At 43.5% G+C, this 19117-nt stretch overlaps 1 protein-coding gene across 1 annotated transcript in view; it reads right to left on the minus strand.

The window, feature by feature from the left end:
* Mesr6 (misexpression suppressor of ras 6) overlaps window positions 1-19117 on the minus strand; it is an 832393-nt gene that overhangs the window by 298449 nt on the left and 514827 nt on the right. The window contains exon 4 of the mRNA XM_076802429.1: window positions 17355-17481. Coding sequence (XP_076658544.1) covers window positions 17355-17481 — 127 coding nt within the window. The remainder of the gene's footprint in view (window positions 1-17354; window positions 17482-19117) is intronic.

A 19117-nucleotide genomic window follows, 5' to 3' on the forward strand; every position in this document is an offset into this window, starting at 1 on the left:
AAGGACCAGAATATCGCCATTTTTTATCCCTGTTACATCGCCGGGCATTTAAATCGAGAATCGATACCGCGCTCGACGCTGCCCAACATTTTTAATTGACCCACGGAAAGCTGCTTTCATCCTTCGAAATTATTTCGTCAACAAAATTAACCCTCAAGAACCCGTTCTCGTATAAAGCAGAAATTTTAGCATTTATCTTTTTTAGAAAACTATTAGCTATAGCAGTTTATTACATTATAGGTGCAAAGATACTTCGAAAAATTTTGTAGCAATTTGTGAGAAAGACCCTTATGCTATAGTCTATATTTTACCTCGTCCCTGGCCGACAACTGCAAATAATATTTTCCAGTTCGGAAAAAGCTGAAAAACCTCCCGCCACCGCCGCTTCTATAAATTTGTTCGGACCGGCCAAAGTAGAATCGTTTTGTAAACTGCAACGTGTGTTAACATCGGTTCAAAGTAACTTTGATTACGGACCTCTGTTTATTGATTCACGCTAATTGGCCGACAGGCAACGCTTAATGAAACGTAAATATTTTCCGTTCGTCTACCGTCTACCGTCTATACGATCCAGCATATCATTCCGATTGAAGACAGCGGGGATTTTCGAAATAATTGTAGCAACGATCCGCGGATTGACCTTTGGATCGTGGCTAAAAGAGAGGAACCAGCTAATGGGAGCCCGCTAATGGAGGACCGGGCGACGACCTTTCGAAAACAATCGATCGCCATGCTTGGTCCCGGCTATGAACCAGGAATGAGCCTTCCGAGTGAAAGTCCCCGTAGCATTGGTAGCATTCCGTTGTTTCTTCACCGATATACACCATGTTGGGACGAAGTGGGTCAGCTGCAGATATTGCACCACCTTCCTTCTAGCGTATCAGTTTCCGTTTTGTCCGTCTATCGCCGCCATGATGGATGAGCCATCGCAGAAATTAAATCTAACCTCGCCGCTCCCGTCGTGCACAGACTCTGGCCCGTATTTCACACTAATTCGCGATTTAAGTCCAATGTCTTAAATCATTTTGTCCAGATTTTTAAACGAATTTTCGCATTAGTGTGTCGAGTGAGGCAAATTTGCTTGGGATCTCCACAATGCTAGAAGCGTGAAAGAATACAATTTTCCTTTCAAATATTTTTTTATGGAACTTTTACCAAAATACTTGCGACACTTTTCCGATCAAAATGAGACCAAACGTGACATAATTCGGAGCACACTTGCTCGTTCAATCGGCGATTCAGTAGAACCTCGACTATCCGAACCTATGACATCTGTATTCTCCATTATCCGAATGCAGGCTTCACACGAAAATACTTCAATCTGAAGTTAGGTGAATCCTGTCAGTAAAGATTTAAGTTAACAATTGCCTATTTCTATTTTCATAATTCTACAATATTATCCAGATGCTCGTGTTGCACAGATCAGTTCGGATAATCGAGGTTCCACCGTATCGCGAATAAAACGATTGACTATGATCCAAACTGTGTCGTGTTTGGTATCGTTTCAATCAGAAAAGTGTCCCGGAGATGTTGGTAAAGAAATCATTGCAAACACACGAGTTCTATTATTGGACTGGTATTGTCTCGTGGTACCCGTGGTAAGTGACACTTTGGTGGCGAAGTTTTCGCATATATCGAGGCATTACCGTGTTTCGCGGTGTCCTGGCCGCGCTGGGAAGCCTGTTGGAGCGTACACGGCATAAATTAAGCGTCGATACGGTTGCCGCGAGGAAAGCAAATACTCGCCGAGGGAAAATAGAAAAGGAAGACGCTCCGAGAAGACACTGGCTGTTCGTTGCCTGTCCGTCGTCCAGGCTTCCCGAGAGGCTCGTCGCTCGGCGACGCATTTATCGATACATCGAGCCCCGGCGTCCGGCACTGTTCGCCGTTCTTCCGAGCCCCCGGCTCCGGAGACGCACGATCGCTTTCGTGGCCCCGAGTATCGTGTTTAAATCGATGGAAGGAAGCCAGCTGCTGCAACCGGTTGGCGCCGCTCTGCCGAGTGACTTCGGACAACAGTCAAGAATCGACTTCTACGATCCGATGGCCCCGTGCTGCTCCGCAAGGCCCTTCCCCGTAGGGGGCGACCCCGATCCCTGCACCACCATTTAGCACACAATGCGCGATCGCCGCTTTACGAGCGGATAATCAAACGATTTCCTCGATACTTGTACAGCTCCTCCCAAAAACACCGGAAAAGCGACCTTCGTCGCTTTACGAACCTATCCGTCCAACAAGCCGAGCCAGGAAACAAGTGCACGTGGCAGACACTGTGTGCGACGAAGTTGATGTCATAGCTCCCAGATTGTTAAAACAGGACGTACGCTGGTGTTTTGTTTATTTATACTTACTCATCCCGTTCGGTTCAATATAGAAAATAGTACTGTACTCTTGGTTGTGAAATGAGAGGATATTTGACTTAGATGACTTAAAAACTGATTTCTTCTATTTTATATATATATATATATAATTTAATTGTTTAATGTTGCTTCAACATCAAAGGTCATTAGCAACACGGTACATTTTCTTACAATATACTATACATATTTGTATCCTTGATATAGCTGTGCCTTATAGTTCTGAAAATATCTTGTTTCACACTGGTAATTAGCGAAAGCTACAGTTTCAACTTAGGACAGCGATGGGCACGGTAGGGGCCCCTCAAACGCCTGCTTCTCCCACCAACCTTTCTCTAATGCAGCGCGCGTTGCATCACGGTAACGGCGCTTACTGGAAGGGGACAGTGAGCACTATGGTGGGGACGATTTTGTCTCCATTGTGACAAAAATGCCTATCTCTGACTAAGAGCTTTCACCATGGACCCAGAAAGTGGCTCCATTAGTGACTTAACATGAAGTAGGTATGAAAAGCAAGGTTCTCGACCCAAGGTTACCAACAAAGCCCTACAAAGTGGCCCTATTTTCACACAATAAAAAGTTCAATCTTCCCAAAGCTAGCAAAATTGGGTCTCTCATTTGTTGAGCCTTGTAGCCTTGTTAGACTCTGTTTCACACAGACAAATATCAGCTGCAATAATTTGAACTGAGGTTTTCCCCAAATTCCAAAACGTGGCTCTATCGTGAACCCAACAAGAAAATCAACATTTTAAAAAATAGTAGTGACGATAGCGTCACCAACATATTTTCAATGTATTTCTTGTTCTGGTTTGCACGTTCAAAAACTGAACGTATTTTCGTTTCAATCATTTTGTCCCGAGGTGAACAGGGACCAAACAGACAATTCGAATGGGACACCCTGTACACCCTTCAGGAAAAGGTTGCGAATCGTTCGCGTACAAAATGGAAAGAAAAGGCGCGCGGTACTGTCACGAGCGCAAGTGTTGCTGCCCGACGAAACGGACACGACGGTAATTACAATTTCATAAAGTTTCTTAAATCAACCAGGTGTACATGGGTCCCGAAGCTCGCTCGTCCCGAGTATTTAACACACAGGTGAGCATTACGGGGCTGGGGTTGGGTGCGGTGCGGTGCGGTGCGGCGATTTCCTCTTTTTGTTTCCGCCTCGAAAGCACGGAACGGGGCAAGATATTAAATTTTAATACCGGGTACGTGAGTGACGAGACATCGTAATTCAAAATTCAATTACCAGAACTGTTTTCCATGGGCGCGCGTCCGTCGGCGCGTTCCTTTTTCCGCTCTCGCGACCGTTCGAGGGCTAATGAAAGGTAAGTGCACACGCGCACGCGCGCGCGCGCGACCGCGATCGGTATAATGAAATGGCTGCCGCGATACGAAAATTATAATTGACCGCGAGCCGGCCATCGCGCCGGATCGGAAAAGGCGGTGTTAATTAGGATATCGATTAGGCGTCGATCGGTTTGCGCGCCGACTATTTTGGAGATGCACTCGGAGGAACACCTTCTGGGAGGAATTATTAAGCTATGTCCACACCGATGCAAAATCGAGCTACTTTTCGTCGCCTCTTGTGGCCATCTTCTTGTTTGTCACCAAATAAAAGAATAAAAGTTGCTGGATGTTGCTTCGGTGTGGTCGTAGCTTTACACGTGTTGTGTTTGCATGTGTCTTACAGTAACGGATTTTGTAGCAGATTTACAAAACACTGTGAGTTGCCTGAAGAAGTTACCATTGAATGATTGAAGAATAAGAGAGCTTCAACAATTTTTTGTTCTATATAAAATTATGTTTCCTTAAAAAATGTCTCCAAGTTCTTTTTCGTGTAATCAATAATTCCATCACTGTATTGCGCCGTAAGTACAACACATATGAAAGTACTGAAGACAAGGATGCGAAATAAATTGGTTCAAATATTTATTTCTAATTTCCATTTGAAGTGAAATTTGTCCCGGTGTGAACAAAGCTACCTGTATGGTATTACTATGGTATACGGTGTTCGTAATGTAAATTTTTCAGAGTGCTCGTGGCTGATGAATTCGGTTGCCAAAGGACGTGGTGCGTGGGCGCGTTTGATACAAGTTCTTAGCTGTCAGAGTGGGAGTATGTTGCTAAAAATCCGCTCTATTGTTATATCCCGCGGACACGTCAAGCTACAGTTTGATTTACTGTTAGAAAGTCCCGCCGCCGGCGCGGCAAGCAGTGAACCACTAATATAATAAACCATTTCGGATAAACCTAACTAAATACTCGGTGAAACGAATAAACAATACGTTGATCCTATGTCACGAGCACAACTTTGAAAAGATATTTAAGAAGGCTTTCAGATATTTATGAACTGTCAGAGAAGATGGAACGCTGGCATAAGCGGTATCACAGAGAAAACGGAAGTCGAACAGAAATGTTGACGAAAAAAAAAAAAAATGCTAAAAATACCAGCGGGAATTCTCGAGGCGTTTGGTATTAGATTGCTTACAATTAACGGCGTTTACCGCGGTCCGAGAAAGATTCGAAACCGCTTGGACATTACTTCGGTTGACATTCAGCATTTCCGACTGCTATCATTTTGCTGATCGAGTTCCCGCGAATCGGTGCCCGATCATTAGGAAACGTATCTCGGTGCCTCGGAGCTCTAAGCGGAGAAGCAATTTCTGCAAAAAGCACACGACGCCCCGTATCCGGCAGTACATAATAAATTAACCTTGTTGACCGGTGAATTGGTTTACTTCAATGTCGTCCGATATTACTCCGCGAAAGAATGCTGGACTCGAGGAGGCAGCCATTAATATAGCAGCCGATAAGCCCCGGCTCGAAATCATCGCGAGCTCACAGCGTCTAAGCAGAAAATACGGTGTCGTTCGACTGGATTAGTCGCTTTATAGGCGGATTTCAGAATAAGGCGAGTCCGGTCGACAGAATTCAAACGCGAAACAGCCGAACGTACTGCGTCCGAGCTGATTTTCATAATTTAATATACGGAGCAGGTGTGCGCACCGGTCGAATAAAATTATGTTACACCGATTAGCGGATCAGTGCGGTAAATTACAGGCGGTTTGTTATGTACGTGTGCTTCGCATCAATTTATTTGACGAACACATGAAGTCCCTGAAGTCCCTGAGCGTCGTCGCTGCGTCAATTTCAGTTTTTTCCTGAAACTTCGAAAAAGAAGCACAAAAATATTCAGAAACTAGAAGTTTAGTCGTGTAGGGCTCTCATGGTGTACCATATATTATTGCAAAATTGGGGATACACTCTTCGTTCAGAGTTTAGTAGAAAAAAATAAGTTTCGGGGAGTCGTTGTAAAGGGACAGCTTCAATCTTCAGATCTACACCAAATTCAATCGCGACAAAAATTTTCCAATGTTTTTAGAGAAGTTTCAATGTGCAGCATCTTCGCGAAAAAACGTATCTCTGTTTAAAACATCTTAGGAAAAGTTAGTGATAGTTTATAGAAGTAGATATTATAAGCTTTAAAATGAGCCAAGATTTCTCATCCAGGAAAATCCTGATTTTTGGAGCCACTGTATATTGCTTAAATGAAGCCGCCGCTACGTAATTTACTGTCACGGATGTTAATCAGAGGTAGCAGTAAGTAGTGAAAGAAATGAAGAGAGTTCTAAACACATTGGTTCCTGATGGTGCAGTTTAGTTTCGACTATGTCGGCAGCAGGATGCGATAGATCTTGTCCGAGCCGGGAAAAATGAGTGCACCGTTCGTACACGATTCCCGTGTCCGTTCCATAGGTGTTGTCCCGTGATCGCCGTTATTAAGTCCTTGGAAATATGGTCCCGATGTTCGTAATGGCCGTAATAGGCGAGAGATCGATTTTACCAGTGGTCTCGTGGATCGCATGAAACGGATCGCTCGCGTCGACGCACCTGACACGACACGGAACCGAGCAAAAACCCACCGGAGGAAAAACCGAAATGCCTCGGGCGTGATTAGTAGTCAGATTTTATAGTTGTGCTCCCGTGCCTCTTAATCCTTATTTCTATTATCATTGCAACCTCTTTCATAATTACCTTGTCTTTCGACTGTTCGCTTTTTCATAAATATTATTTTCATCTCTGTTTCATCTCGTGCCTGCATTTCCTTTTATTTAATTGTCTCGGTTGAAAGGTCGAATGAATGAACGTCTACAATAACACGTAACATTCTATAAAATCCTAGAGGAGAACGTGGATGCAATTAACTGCTCGCTGCGGTAATTGTCGAAGCAGCGAATGCAGCGTAAGTAATAATCCAAGCAAGCACGTGTTTTTTAAAATCTGAATTTATAAAAATTGATAACATACGCCCCTCGTTTGGACACCCATTCGAATAAATTTTCACTGATAAGGTCTCTCGATAATTAACAAGTAGGAAGTGACTCGGCTCCAGGACTCTACACAAACGTCTTTTTTTTGCATGTACCTAATAGTTCCTGTTTTCCGAACTCTCGCCGTCTGTGTTTCGTGTTCATTGATACGCAAAAAAAAAAAAAAGAAAAGAAAGAAACGAATTATAGAGGATTATAGTGATAAGCTACCTGGCTCCTGCGGTGATAAGAAAATCAGGAACCACAGTCGATTCGACTCACAACGCCGACACAGCGGTGAAACGGATGGCCTTGAGGGAACTTGAATTCCTCGAAAGATAAAACGTTTCTCCCAGAACGGAGCGGTTCATGCTTGTTACCGAAGCTCCTCGTCAAGTAAATTATGCGCGATTCCGTTGCAGATTAAAACGGGCCACGGATCTTCGATTAGGCAGACATAATGTGTACTGTTTATTCTATAACGAGCGTCTCTATTAACCCTTACACTCTCCTCGGGTAAACATTCATCCATTTTCCGGTTCTATGTACACACATGTACAGGGTGTCCCATTTACATCGACCTAGTCGAATATCTCCGAAACTGTCGATCATACTAAAAAACGTTTCAGACAAAAGTTAAACGGTATCGGAGGACACACTTACCGATGAAGATATACTTTTTCTATCTGGACACATAGAGGTCATGTGAAGGTCAAGTTTGTGTTTTAAACGGAATCGTATAATTTTGAATACACTGCTCGATGATACTCGTTTATCCCTACATAAAAGTACCAACTCACTTATGGCGAAAAATCATATGCACTCGCATTTCTAAAGTTGGTACAGTAGCGTGAATATTTTCCTCGGAACTAAATAATGCATGAATGTCTTAAAAAATGGAAGAAATGAACGATACGTTTTTATTATGTACATAAGCCTAAATTGCGACTTCAAGAATTATCATAGCCCTGATGACACACGGGCTGTGCACTCGGCCAAAAATATTTTTAAATATCGAAAGATCCGCTGAAACGAAGAGAATAGAATCTCTACAAAAATAATTACGAATTCGCCAACCGTCGTCTTCGTTTTTAATAATCTTTCGCCATGGTCATTGTCGAACCTATTCCCCGACGAAACCCGACGTCGTTTCTCGCAAAACAGAACAGCGGAACGAAATAATAAAGAGAGGGAGAGAGAGAGAGAGAGAGAGGGAGAAAGAGGGAGAAAGAGAAGGGAAAGGAAGGTGTTAGATTCGCCGGCAGTTCGCGCCAACGAGCGTTATTATGACCGGTGCGGACAAGCCGGGGCTCATAAAAATTTCAGCGGTGTTATTTTGTCATTCGGCGGAGTGATCTCGCGAAATGATTATCTCGCGAAACCGCAGAGCCCCCGGCAGCCGAAGCGCAATCGGCTGTTTCTCGCAAGAGAGGGAAAGGGAAAAGCGAGAAAGAGAGAGAGAGAGGGAGAGAAGAGAGCTTTTCGAGACTTCTGCATCGCGAATAATTTGTTTACCAAATCTGCGGTCTCTACGTGCGCGATACCGAGGGGGCGAACAAGAGAAAGACGAAGGCAGCGAGAGCGTTTATCGCGGTTTACCGCGACGATTTATCAACGTTCCCGGTGCTATCTCTTCCGGCTCGATTTGAACTCTGACCAACACGAATGGCTAACACGAAATCGTGTAACGCCTTTTATTGCGGCGGCCACGTCAACGCCGGGTCGTTACACGACTGTACGCACAACGAGCATACTTGCGACCCTTCCGTGGAAAACCTCGATGAACATCGTCGGCTTTATGCTCGCTGTCCGAGAAAGAAATCGGCGAACATCAATTTCCAATTCGCCTGTCGCGATATCGCTGAAAGCCTCCTCGTGTTTCACGGGTTTCTGTCTCCTAATGCGTTTCGCTCTGAAATTAATTCAATCGCGATATTATTGAATTTTTGTTATCAATTTCAGTGGCATGGGTCTTCGCAAAAATCCCGATCAAGCATTGCCGAATGATAGCGCCTGTTTAATTGACTAAATAAGCTACGAGGTTTATGACAGTGCAAATTTTACGGTAGAACCAAAGTCAGTTCAATTTTGCAGACTAATAATCTGACAGCCGTGAAGCGTGTCTCGCTAAAAATCATTAATAAAATAAGAACCCAATATTGTATAGCTTCTCAAACTAGGTTAGAGCTTCCACTTTAACGCCAAGCGAAATAAATAATAGGCGTGCGAGTGTGACAGTAAATTTTCTTGAATGAACTGTACCGTATTTGGAACGGTGGTATTTGGTAAATAAATAATTGTAAATAGCAACAGATTTCGATGAGATTCGACTGTGATGTAATTCATGCGAAATTGGGGGTAGTTTAAGTCATAAGATTGAACACGTTCGATTAGGTTTTCAGGTACAGGACATCAAAGTTCGCCGTTTACGTCCAATTTCACGAAACTATCCGCACCAGCATGTAATAAAATTTTTCCCTCGGTTGAAAAATGGTTTTTACTCGCGGGCACGTTATGGGATACAGCGTTCCTCGGCTGAAACTGGCACGATTCGCTCGAAATTCTCGCCTCCGCGCCGATTAATTCCGTTTTTCTAACTTCGGGTCGATTGCAGCCCGATCGTGCAACAGCCGCCTCTCGCCGCACTACTTTTCTCTTTTCTTTCGATTGGTGTACACCGTGGCAATCGAAACGTATCGCACGTGTTCCGTTGCTAATTACCCGGCCGGATGCTAATTACGATGTTTTACAGCCGTTATTACGTAATTAAGTGTCGCTGGAATATTCGCGCCCGGTTCGAACGAGCGTTCGCTCGATTTATCTAACGATTTCGCCGCGGTAAGTCGTTTCTCGATTCGATGACGATCGGGAGACTGTTTAGCCGATTTTATAAATGATCTGCGCTCGCTCCACTTTCGCTCGAATAACTCGATCTTTCCCAGAACCGGTAAAGAATGAAAAATATGTCCTTGCGAAATAATTCTCGCTAATAAACAACACAAAGTCACTGCTCACAGTACGATTCGAACTCTGTTCATCGATTCGGACTGTCCGTTTTATAGTGTACACAGAAACTTCATATTTTGTGTTTAGTTTTACACTGGTTAATATTATATCTACTTATCTCGAAAGGCTTTCAGGTTATGCCAATCAATATGTTCAATTCTTATGTCGACACTCAAACCTTCCGCGACGTTCAATAACGTTGTAATTTACAAGTTTAATGCTTATTTCTATGCCGAAAATTTCAATCAATTTATAAGCACGCGAGAAAGTAGAAATCAAGGAACATTCGATTTTTAAGAACAAATTTGAAGCAACTGAGTGGGTATCTAGGTAAGGTTAAACACTAAAATGAATTTATGATTGAATATAAAACGTATCGAACAGTGTTAAATGCAGGCTACAAATAAACATATATTGTGAAATAAATAATTAAATCGTTTGTCTGCAGCTGTGGGCATTACATGACGTTGCCAGTAGATTGGCATAACGAACTAATAAATCTTCCGAGCGCAGCCTAATGTTTTGGCAATAAGTGGAAGCGGACAGTCATGATCAGACGGTCGAGTCGCGCTCCGAACATTTTCAAACTTCGGAATGAGTTTTCTCCGTCGAGGTGTCTCGCGCGAAAAACCGTGTTAGCCGACAGGTCCGCGAAAGGATTCATCGTGCGATTCAATCGCGCAGATGGTTGTGCTGTCGCATAATTACGCGAAAGATTCCGCTTCCTACGCGGGCCGACATTACCGATCCGATGATGAGAAAAGCCCGACACGTTCCCCTGCCGTTTTGCGCAATTTTCCCGTGGCCGGTTCTCGTGCAACCACCAACATTAATAAGGTGTTAGCCTGGGCCCGCGCATAATTGAGGAACACCGAGCATAGGATACGACGTTGCAACAAAGCGACGGTGACGGGTACAGACGAGCCATATCCGGGACGTCGGCCAATAAAATTAATCGCTTTTGCTACATCGCCTGAATAATTTATGCTCGCTGCCGTGTCTAGGAATTGGCCGATGATCGTTCAGGACGTCGTCTACAGCGTTCCGCTTGCGACACGCTGTTTTCATGGAACACAAACACTCGTTCCCGTTCGTGCGAGCCTTAAAAATCCTTAGCCTGATTAACTGAACCACTTATGCTACCGTTTACAAGCGTCGCTCTCGCGCTGATCGGGTAATCGATTTTTACCGGCGACTCGAAACATGGAGAACGTCTCGTCAACACCGAACACGTCGTCCTCGAGATATTGTTAAAATATAATTAAAACCCCGTTCCTTGCAGCGCCAATTTCCACAAGCCTCCGCGAATTAACGATAGTACTTACAGCTGACATTATGAACAAGAGAACAACGTACACTAGGAACGATTTCCTCAAATAGTAGCCCTACACGATCTATGTCAGAGCACGGACCCGAGGATTGGTCTTGGATCAAGACTTTACTGTATACTTATACTTATTTACTGTTTACTTTACTGTTTACTGTCTATCAATAGCATTTTGTGAGTTTTTAAAGACCGCTAGAATGAGCAAAGCCGAAGTGCTATAGCGATACCTATAACGAGGAGGATGATTGCGGAGGCATTAACATGCGACGACAAAGAATTCCGTGAATAGCGATTAAATGGGACAAGAACGGTCTTCGGTTCGCTGTTACGGTGCAGGCTCTTCTGAAAAGAAGCGAATTGCATTAATGTAGTACACGCAACAGTCCACTATGTTTTCTGCGATCGATGACGACGACACAACTTTCCCAACGTGGGGTTAAGCGTCAATTCTTTCCGATCCTAAAAACCGTCCGGACAGGCACACCATAGATAGCTCTAGCAGCGTGCGCGTTTGTCTCGATGGGTTCCCAGTAACCACCGAGGTCAACACTCACATCGGGACATGTTTGGACGATGAGAAAACCGGGCAAGGAGGAAAGAAACTTAATGGCGGAAGATCTTGAGTAAACGCATTTACGTTCGCCACGTACACCTGCGCATACCGCCGTTCTTTCCTTACCGAATGAATTCCCTGATAGACTGCCTATCTGAAATGCGCCTCGACATGCATCGTCGCCGTCGCCACTTCAAATCTGTCAATTTCCTAACGAATCTTAACACGCTTTCTCTAATCCCGGACCTCGATTCGATATTCGCAATTTCAAAAAGACTGCGAACAGATTCGTTCCTTCTAAATATCCTGAAATCGAATTATAGGAATTTGAGTTATTTTAAAGAGTCTGCGAGTAAGTTTCCAGTTCAGATAACGTTCTAAACTGTTCAACATTTTTTGAACTTCATTTCTATATCTTTCTTTGATTTTTGTACACTTACAAGAACCACAGAAAATTTGTTTTCAGACTCTGAAAGAATCTTTCAATTTCAGGCAGTGTTCCAAAATATTCGGAACTTTCTGATCATAAAAAATGCATTTCTATACTTCGTTTTGATCATCGCAGTATTCGAAAGTTCGAAAGAGGATATATTTCGAAATAAAAGCCCCAAAATTCCGATACAGAAGACCGAATCATTACGAATTATACAGTGATCTGTAAGTCTCAAGTTCTGGTAATATTCTGAAGTGTTCAAAACTTCCTGATCGTAAATGAAATTCATTTCCATACTTCGATTTTTATAAATATTAAACTTCATAGGGGTTCGGCACATCCTTCCACGCCTAAAACGCGAATTTAATTTACGATTATCCGAGTAAGTAGAGTTTACATAGTTGCCAACACGAACGTACGAAAAAACTGTGAAGGAAAATTGAAAGCAAGCAACCAGGTACCCAGCCATTGGCATAAGAGTTAAATAAACATTATTCAGTACCGATGCACGGTACAGTGAACATGCTAGAATGGAATAGTCGAAGAACAGTTCTTGATAAATCCAGCAGAACGCCATTGCAAAAGGTCTTGTGTCCCCGAGAATGCGAGGAATAATTAGTCTGTGGCGTTTTCTGTGTATTCTTTTGGAACGCGATTGGTGTTGGTAAGTCGACAAAGAGACAAGAAAAAAAGAAAAAGGAAAAAAGAAGCGTTAGACGGTTCACCGATGAAGAGGCTGCCTCTTCGAGGCTGCTGGAAGCGGTTTTCCTGGTGCGTTGAATAATGCATGCCACGGCCGGGGAAAGCATTGTTGCCCGGCAGTGAAGACGCAACACGGAAGCATCTTCCAATTGGCACGTCGACAGCTTTTACAATCCGACGACGACGCATGGTTTGCTTTGCATGCTCGAAAAATGCACCGGATTAGACGCGACTGTCTGACAGGCTGCGCTCCCTCGAGAAACACTTCGAAGATATAAAACAGTTTAGATAAGAATCACTTTGTTATCGGGCATCTGTTTCTTAAGCAGTGCCCTCGCAGTCCTGACTGTACTTTGAAATAAGCGTTTCGTAGAAGCAAACGCAGTGGTAATGATTCATTGAACTTGACTGTGGATTTTATGTATTTACGACAGAAATAAGTTGGTACAATTTTAAAGAAAAAGTTGCAAGTATTTAACCATGTCAATATATTATGTTCAACTTGTTAAGATTATTGAAGAGAGAAAGAAGCTTCGGTATGTCCACGTGACAGTTTCAGTGCAACTGATGCAGACAATTTTTATTTTGCATAAAAAGTCAAGAAAAAATGCTTTGAAGAGTCCTCCAAAATCAAAGCAATTCATTAAGTAAGATCCATATTATAAACTTGAAGTTTATCGTTGCGCCTCTCATTCTGTTCAAATCCTGCAAAATATAATAATATTCGATTATTTTAATTCGATTGCTTTAATCATTTTAACTCCTACAAAATCTAATTTCGGTTGACAAAAATATATTATGCGAAAGATTAATTTTTGAAGATCGACAACGTGTGTCGCCCACGTACGACTCACGTGGCAGTGAACACGTGCACACACAGACGTCCAGCCTAACGAGTGGACTGTATACGTTCTTCGGAAGTCTTCGAAACTTCGAGAAACTTCGAGAAACTTCGAAAATCATTAACGCAGCAAATACCCGCGACTATCTTAATTGGATACGCGAGAGGAAAAGCGGAACGCGTTGCGGTTAACTCGCGTTTATCTATAGCCGCTCGATTCCGTGTCCATTTAGATATCGAGTGACAGTAATCGACTCCGTTAATTAAGTTTCGCTCTGCGAAACGCAAAGATCGCACGACAACGTTGCAATACTTACCGCACTTTATTACAGCAATTTTATGTTAATGTCAACGTGCTCAGAACGAAATCAAGAGTGAACTAGATTGTCGCCAGTCATCGATTCTCTCCGAACTTCTTGTACAATACTGGTGTTTAATCATTATACTTAAGGTCCCTCGAAGTGCATCCTTCGATTAAATAAAATTCATATTACAGTCAAAATTAATTTCCAAGCCTTGCCAATGTTTCTCTCGTAGAAGCATTTTTAATATGTGTTCTGAAACAAATTGTTCCCACGGAACTGTTACTACAGTAAAGTCTTGATCTAAGCCGCACGGAGCTACACGATCTTAGTCAGTTCACGATCTATGTCACCAGGATTGCTCACTCTCGCTATTCCCTGAGAAGATTACCAATACTGCTTCGCGTTACGAGACACGTTGATGAAAATAAAACCAAAGACACAAGCTAGACGGCTAATTTTCGATTTCCAGCGAAACGAAAGCCACCTGTATCAGTCGCTGAAGAAGCGTTTCCGTCGAAATCGCACCAGCTGATGTGTCAAGAGCGGCCGGAGATAATTTGCGATTGCAAATTGAATATCCTCGAACGATAAACCCGTCGCCCGGTAGATATAACATTCAATCAACAAGACCGTACCTTTGCGGAGTAAAAAAATCCACGTCCGGCCGCAAGGTGGGAGACAGGAATAATTTTATAGCTGACAAACCACTCTGATTTTTTGCTTGGTTAGTTTCAGCAATAGCGGCGACGGGATCCCTCAGCAATCATTCTCTCCGTTCGCGACACGCATCCGCGTTTCGCCGAGCATCGAAATCGGCCGAGTATTATAAACACCTGCTGCAATTTACTGTAATCTACGTGGCAGTGGTACGTCTGTTTTCCACGTCATCGGCAGTAACAGACGTTCTCGGCTGAGAAACGTTCCGGCGCAAATACACACACACAAAGAGAGAGAGAAAGAGAGAGAGAGAGAGAGAGAGAGAACCGGTTTCCCTCTATTTTGACACCACGCGGAGTCCTATTAGCCGCGGACGCGGAATCGGCGGAATTATCGCCGCATCAGTCGCTGTAATTATAATATTATGCTCGGTGTTCGGTAGTACGCTTGTTAAACAGTGTCCCGAACCGCCTGTTCAACCAGTCGACACGCCGAAGCGCCGATGCGACCGCAGTATGTGGTCGATCAATCTTTCATCTGCTGCGAACGCTGACTAGCAACAGTTAATCTCATCCCGTGGACAGCTCCTCGGCACAAAGACGGCAGAGCGGGAAGTCCTCCATTAACGCTGTTCATGCAATTAGCGAAAGATTCGATCGACTATCCAATTTTTCGCCGAAACGAGTCTCGAGCGGAATTGCGCGCAGCCTGATAGAAGGAAGAAGCGACACACAGCGAAAAGTCGACTCCGATGGTTCGTTGACAACGTAATTTCGTTTGTCCACACCGCCAGTTCGCCCGATAACGAAATTATTACGCTGCTACGTGTGAAATGTCCGATTTTCAACAGTGACTCAACACTAGCTTTACGGGACCCGTCAAAATGACGTGTTCCAATGTTTTTAATTTACGATTATTGAGATTGCGAAGATCCATCTACGTGGAATTACTCAACAAACCTTATTTCCTTAGGTATATATTGTTTAAAAAATGCCTGAAAGCTTGGATAGACTCATTCTTCTTATTTTGATGAAGTAATGTAAAATACTCACTTTTAATGCTCCGTAAACCTAGTGTTAAACGAACACCACTTTTTCTAAATGAAACTTATCGATCAAGGCGAGCACCGAATTACAACTTTCTTGAAAATTGTTGCACCGAATAAAATTGGAAGTTCTACAAAAACCAATATTGTTTAGGGTTCAAGGTGGACCCATTTTCTCTTTTTAGAAGCCGTGCCACGAATCCACAACGTTTCGAGCACGAGAGAATGCTGCTGATCTGGAATATTGTTCAGAGACGCTGTACGCTAATCGAGTATATTGTGTGTCCCACCCGGAGCATGTTTTCAGAATTATGGGAGCGACAGTGAATGACTGTCAGAGATCAGGCGGTTTGGTGATGAAATCGTTCAGAAGTAGCAGTTACAGGTGCCAATCTCTTCTCGAATTTTGCGGCGAGTTTGCAACAATGTGGTGGCAGGCAGAACGAATTTTTCAGAAGCGCAGCTAGTATGTTCGAAAGAATCGAAGAAATGTCAGGCGGAGGTTCGTTTGAATTTAATTGCAATTGCACAAGAACACGTTGGATTTCGTTCTGCGGCGAGTTCTGCGGCGAGCTCGAACGAAGGATACAGTAGCAATCAGGAATAGAATTAGCCGTTGAACAGGCAGCGTTTAGCAGGGCGTTCATAAATCACGTGTAAGGGACAAGCAATTATAATAACTATCGCAGGCTATAGACAGAAATAAAATGCTCGATCCCCTCGGCTAGGTAATGAGGTGTGCGAACCGGGATGTGAACCAGTTTCTTGACTCGTTAATCGCAACACGGGCGAACCTGGGGAGGGGGGGGGGGAGTGCTTTCACGAAAAATATCCCGCAAGACTGCCGGGGATCGGTAAATACCATTATTCAAGGAGCGAACTGTTTGAAATCCTGTCGGCCGCAGAAACAAAAAGATATTGCCGCGGGCCGTCTGACGCGCCTTGGAAACGGACCGGCAAAATTTTATTTGCGGCTAATAATTACGTCGATCGTAACTCGATTCTTGATTGAACTTTCTCGAAAAAACGAAGCTCCCCCCGGGAAGAAATACAGGTTCTCCGCGACGACGGGACACAGTAGCTTCTTTGTTCTTTTCCTCGGCGATGCAACAAAACCGCAAACGTTCGAATAAATAAAAACGCGACTAATTGCTGGCGCGCGGAAGCTGAAGTTCATCTCTTCGACCCTTCGTTATCTGTCGTGTGCACCGATTAAAATTACGTACGACCAGGCAGAACCGTTCGTCGGTCTCGCACGCTGCCGCCGCTATCATTCAGCCCTCTCGTCGGATCGTTAATTAAATGCAACGGCTAATTAGATAACTGATAAAAGGTTATGGCGGTCCGCGATCGCACGATGCGCTTTCGGCTCGCTGTTACGTGCGAGCGTACCCGAACGTACACTAACGTTCAAAAATATCTTCTAAATTGCAACAATAGAACACACGGTGAATCAGAATAAATCTGACCGTTAATTTAGCTTTATCGCTGCGTGTTATCTTCCTCCCGTTCTAGAAGTAACCAGAAAACGGAGGACGAAATTCTACCATCATCTGGAGATATAATTTATTCTGCTGTGTAAACGGGATATAAGAATAAATTGAGAATTATTTGATTACGCGTGTAAACTTATTTTTGACGCGGCGCCTGTCATTCCGGTCGCGCCGCTCAATTTTGCAACGGTAACAAAATAGTGGAGGAGCATTAGCGGCGCATCGCGGCCAGCAGCGAGGATGCTTTTGCAGGTGCAATTTCACCTCGCCGATCAGCGCGATGAAAAGAAAATGTTTGCGTAACGGTGGACGAATGATTTACCTTCCCCGGTTCTTCGATGAAGCCGCCGATGGTCATCACGTGTAGGGTTACCTCGCGCGTATTCTCGAGCTCCTCCGCGCCGCTGTACAAGCCTTCGCTGACGAAGTAGGGCTCGGCGCATGTCAGTCTGCAACAAACCCCGCCAAACCAATTAGCTGATGATCCAAAAATTATATTAACCCTCGCTCCACAACCCGCCGAATTATTTCGAAAACGCTCAAAATGAATTTCACAGCCTATCAATACCATTAGCACTGCTCAAAGAATTTTAATACAGCAGACGATTGTGTTATTAGAGGCATAGTATGAAAAACATATTCTTGAACCATGTGGTGAACAGTGTTCTCCACAGTGCTGCATTTGTAATTTGCAAACATCAATACTTCGTACAAAAATGACAAGACTTCTGCATACGTGGCTAGATTTCCATTTGAAAATTGATTGTTTCAATGTAACATCGTTAACTTGTGCAAGTGCTGGTCCAAATTAGGCTACTGTCTACAGGGTGTATAAAAATTACATGTCACGACCACCATAGCGTGATTCTACGCCTCTGAATCGGTGGAAATCTGTTTAAAAAATTGCACCGCAAAATTCACCTTGACCTTGCAAAACAAGATGAAAGTGTCGACAAATGTTCTTTTATTGCATCGTATAGTACTCGTCGCTCAAATTTTTCGATACTTTGACCTTAAGTTTCGAGGTCAAAATGGAATTTTGCGGTGCATTTTTTTCACAGATCTCCACCGATCCGGAATACACTTCCGAATCACGCTATGATGGTCGTGACATATAATTCTTATACACCCTGTACAGAGAAGACTGCCTACACCAAGTCTAAAATGATTTATCAGTCGCGTGGTCGGTTCATAATGCTCGAGAGCATCGCAAGGTACTTCGAAGCAAAAATAAATGGATTTTACCGAAGGGAAACATTGAAGACAACAAGGAAATTTGACGCACTCGCATGCACCGCTCCCTGTGTACTATAGGATTAACGATAACGACCGAGAATTCCCGCTATCTAGAGCGCACCTCTCACATTAGTTCTGGGAACGGCGTACCACGTAGTACTTCGTTCCAGGTAAAAACGCATTGATTAGATTTGCAGGTCGCCGTCTCTCGTATCCGAGTATCCAAGGGGAAGCCTGTAATGCCTCAAGGTCGCGGGTATACCTCGCACCGTCGCACGAGAATTCAAGCCGAGTCTCGAATTCCCGGTGAATGAACGCGAGAGTGGTGGTTCCCAGAAAAAGGGTTAACAGAACGTGAGCTCATTCTACGGCAAAAGCGAATTTGCGCCACGAGTGTGGGATCTCTCGAACTTAGGATCGAGATCACACCTGGACAAAGAGCTCAGAGCAAGAAGATCGGAAGACTATAACATCAACCAGCTGAAACACTTGTTCAACCATCTTACATTTTGTAAGTGTGTCGTGAAGAATGCTATTTCTATGAAGAAATTTAACCCTTTGCACTCGAAGCTATTTTAACTCCAAAACGAAACATTTCTTCCGACCTAGAATATTTTCCTTCTATATATTTTCTTTTCATGTTATACATACGAAAATGGCGCAATTCACTCGTACAATACCGAACTGTTTAGTAATTTATACAAACATATTTAATAGTGTAAAAAATATTTTGAACAATGATACAGAAATTTTCAATGCCCCCTTACGGTCGCCATTCGAGTGCTAAGGGTTAATAAGCCACATACTGTCAAGAAGTACTTATGCACCCTTTACTTATCTTGTGCATTT

The sequence above is a fragment of the Halictus rubicundus genome, chromosome 16 (genome assembly GCF_050948215.1).
Source record: "Halictus rubicundus isolate RS-2024b chromosome 16, iyHalRubi1_principal, whole genome shotgun sequence".
Lineage (NCBI taxonomy): Eukaryota > Metazoa > Arthropoda > Insecta > Hymenoptera > Halictidae > Halictus > Halictus rubicundus.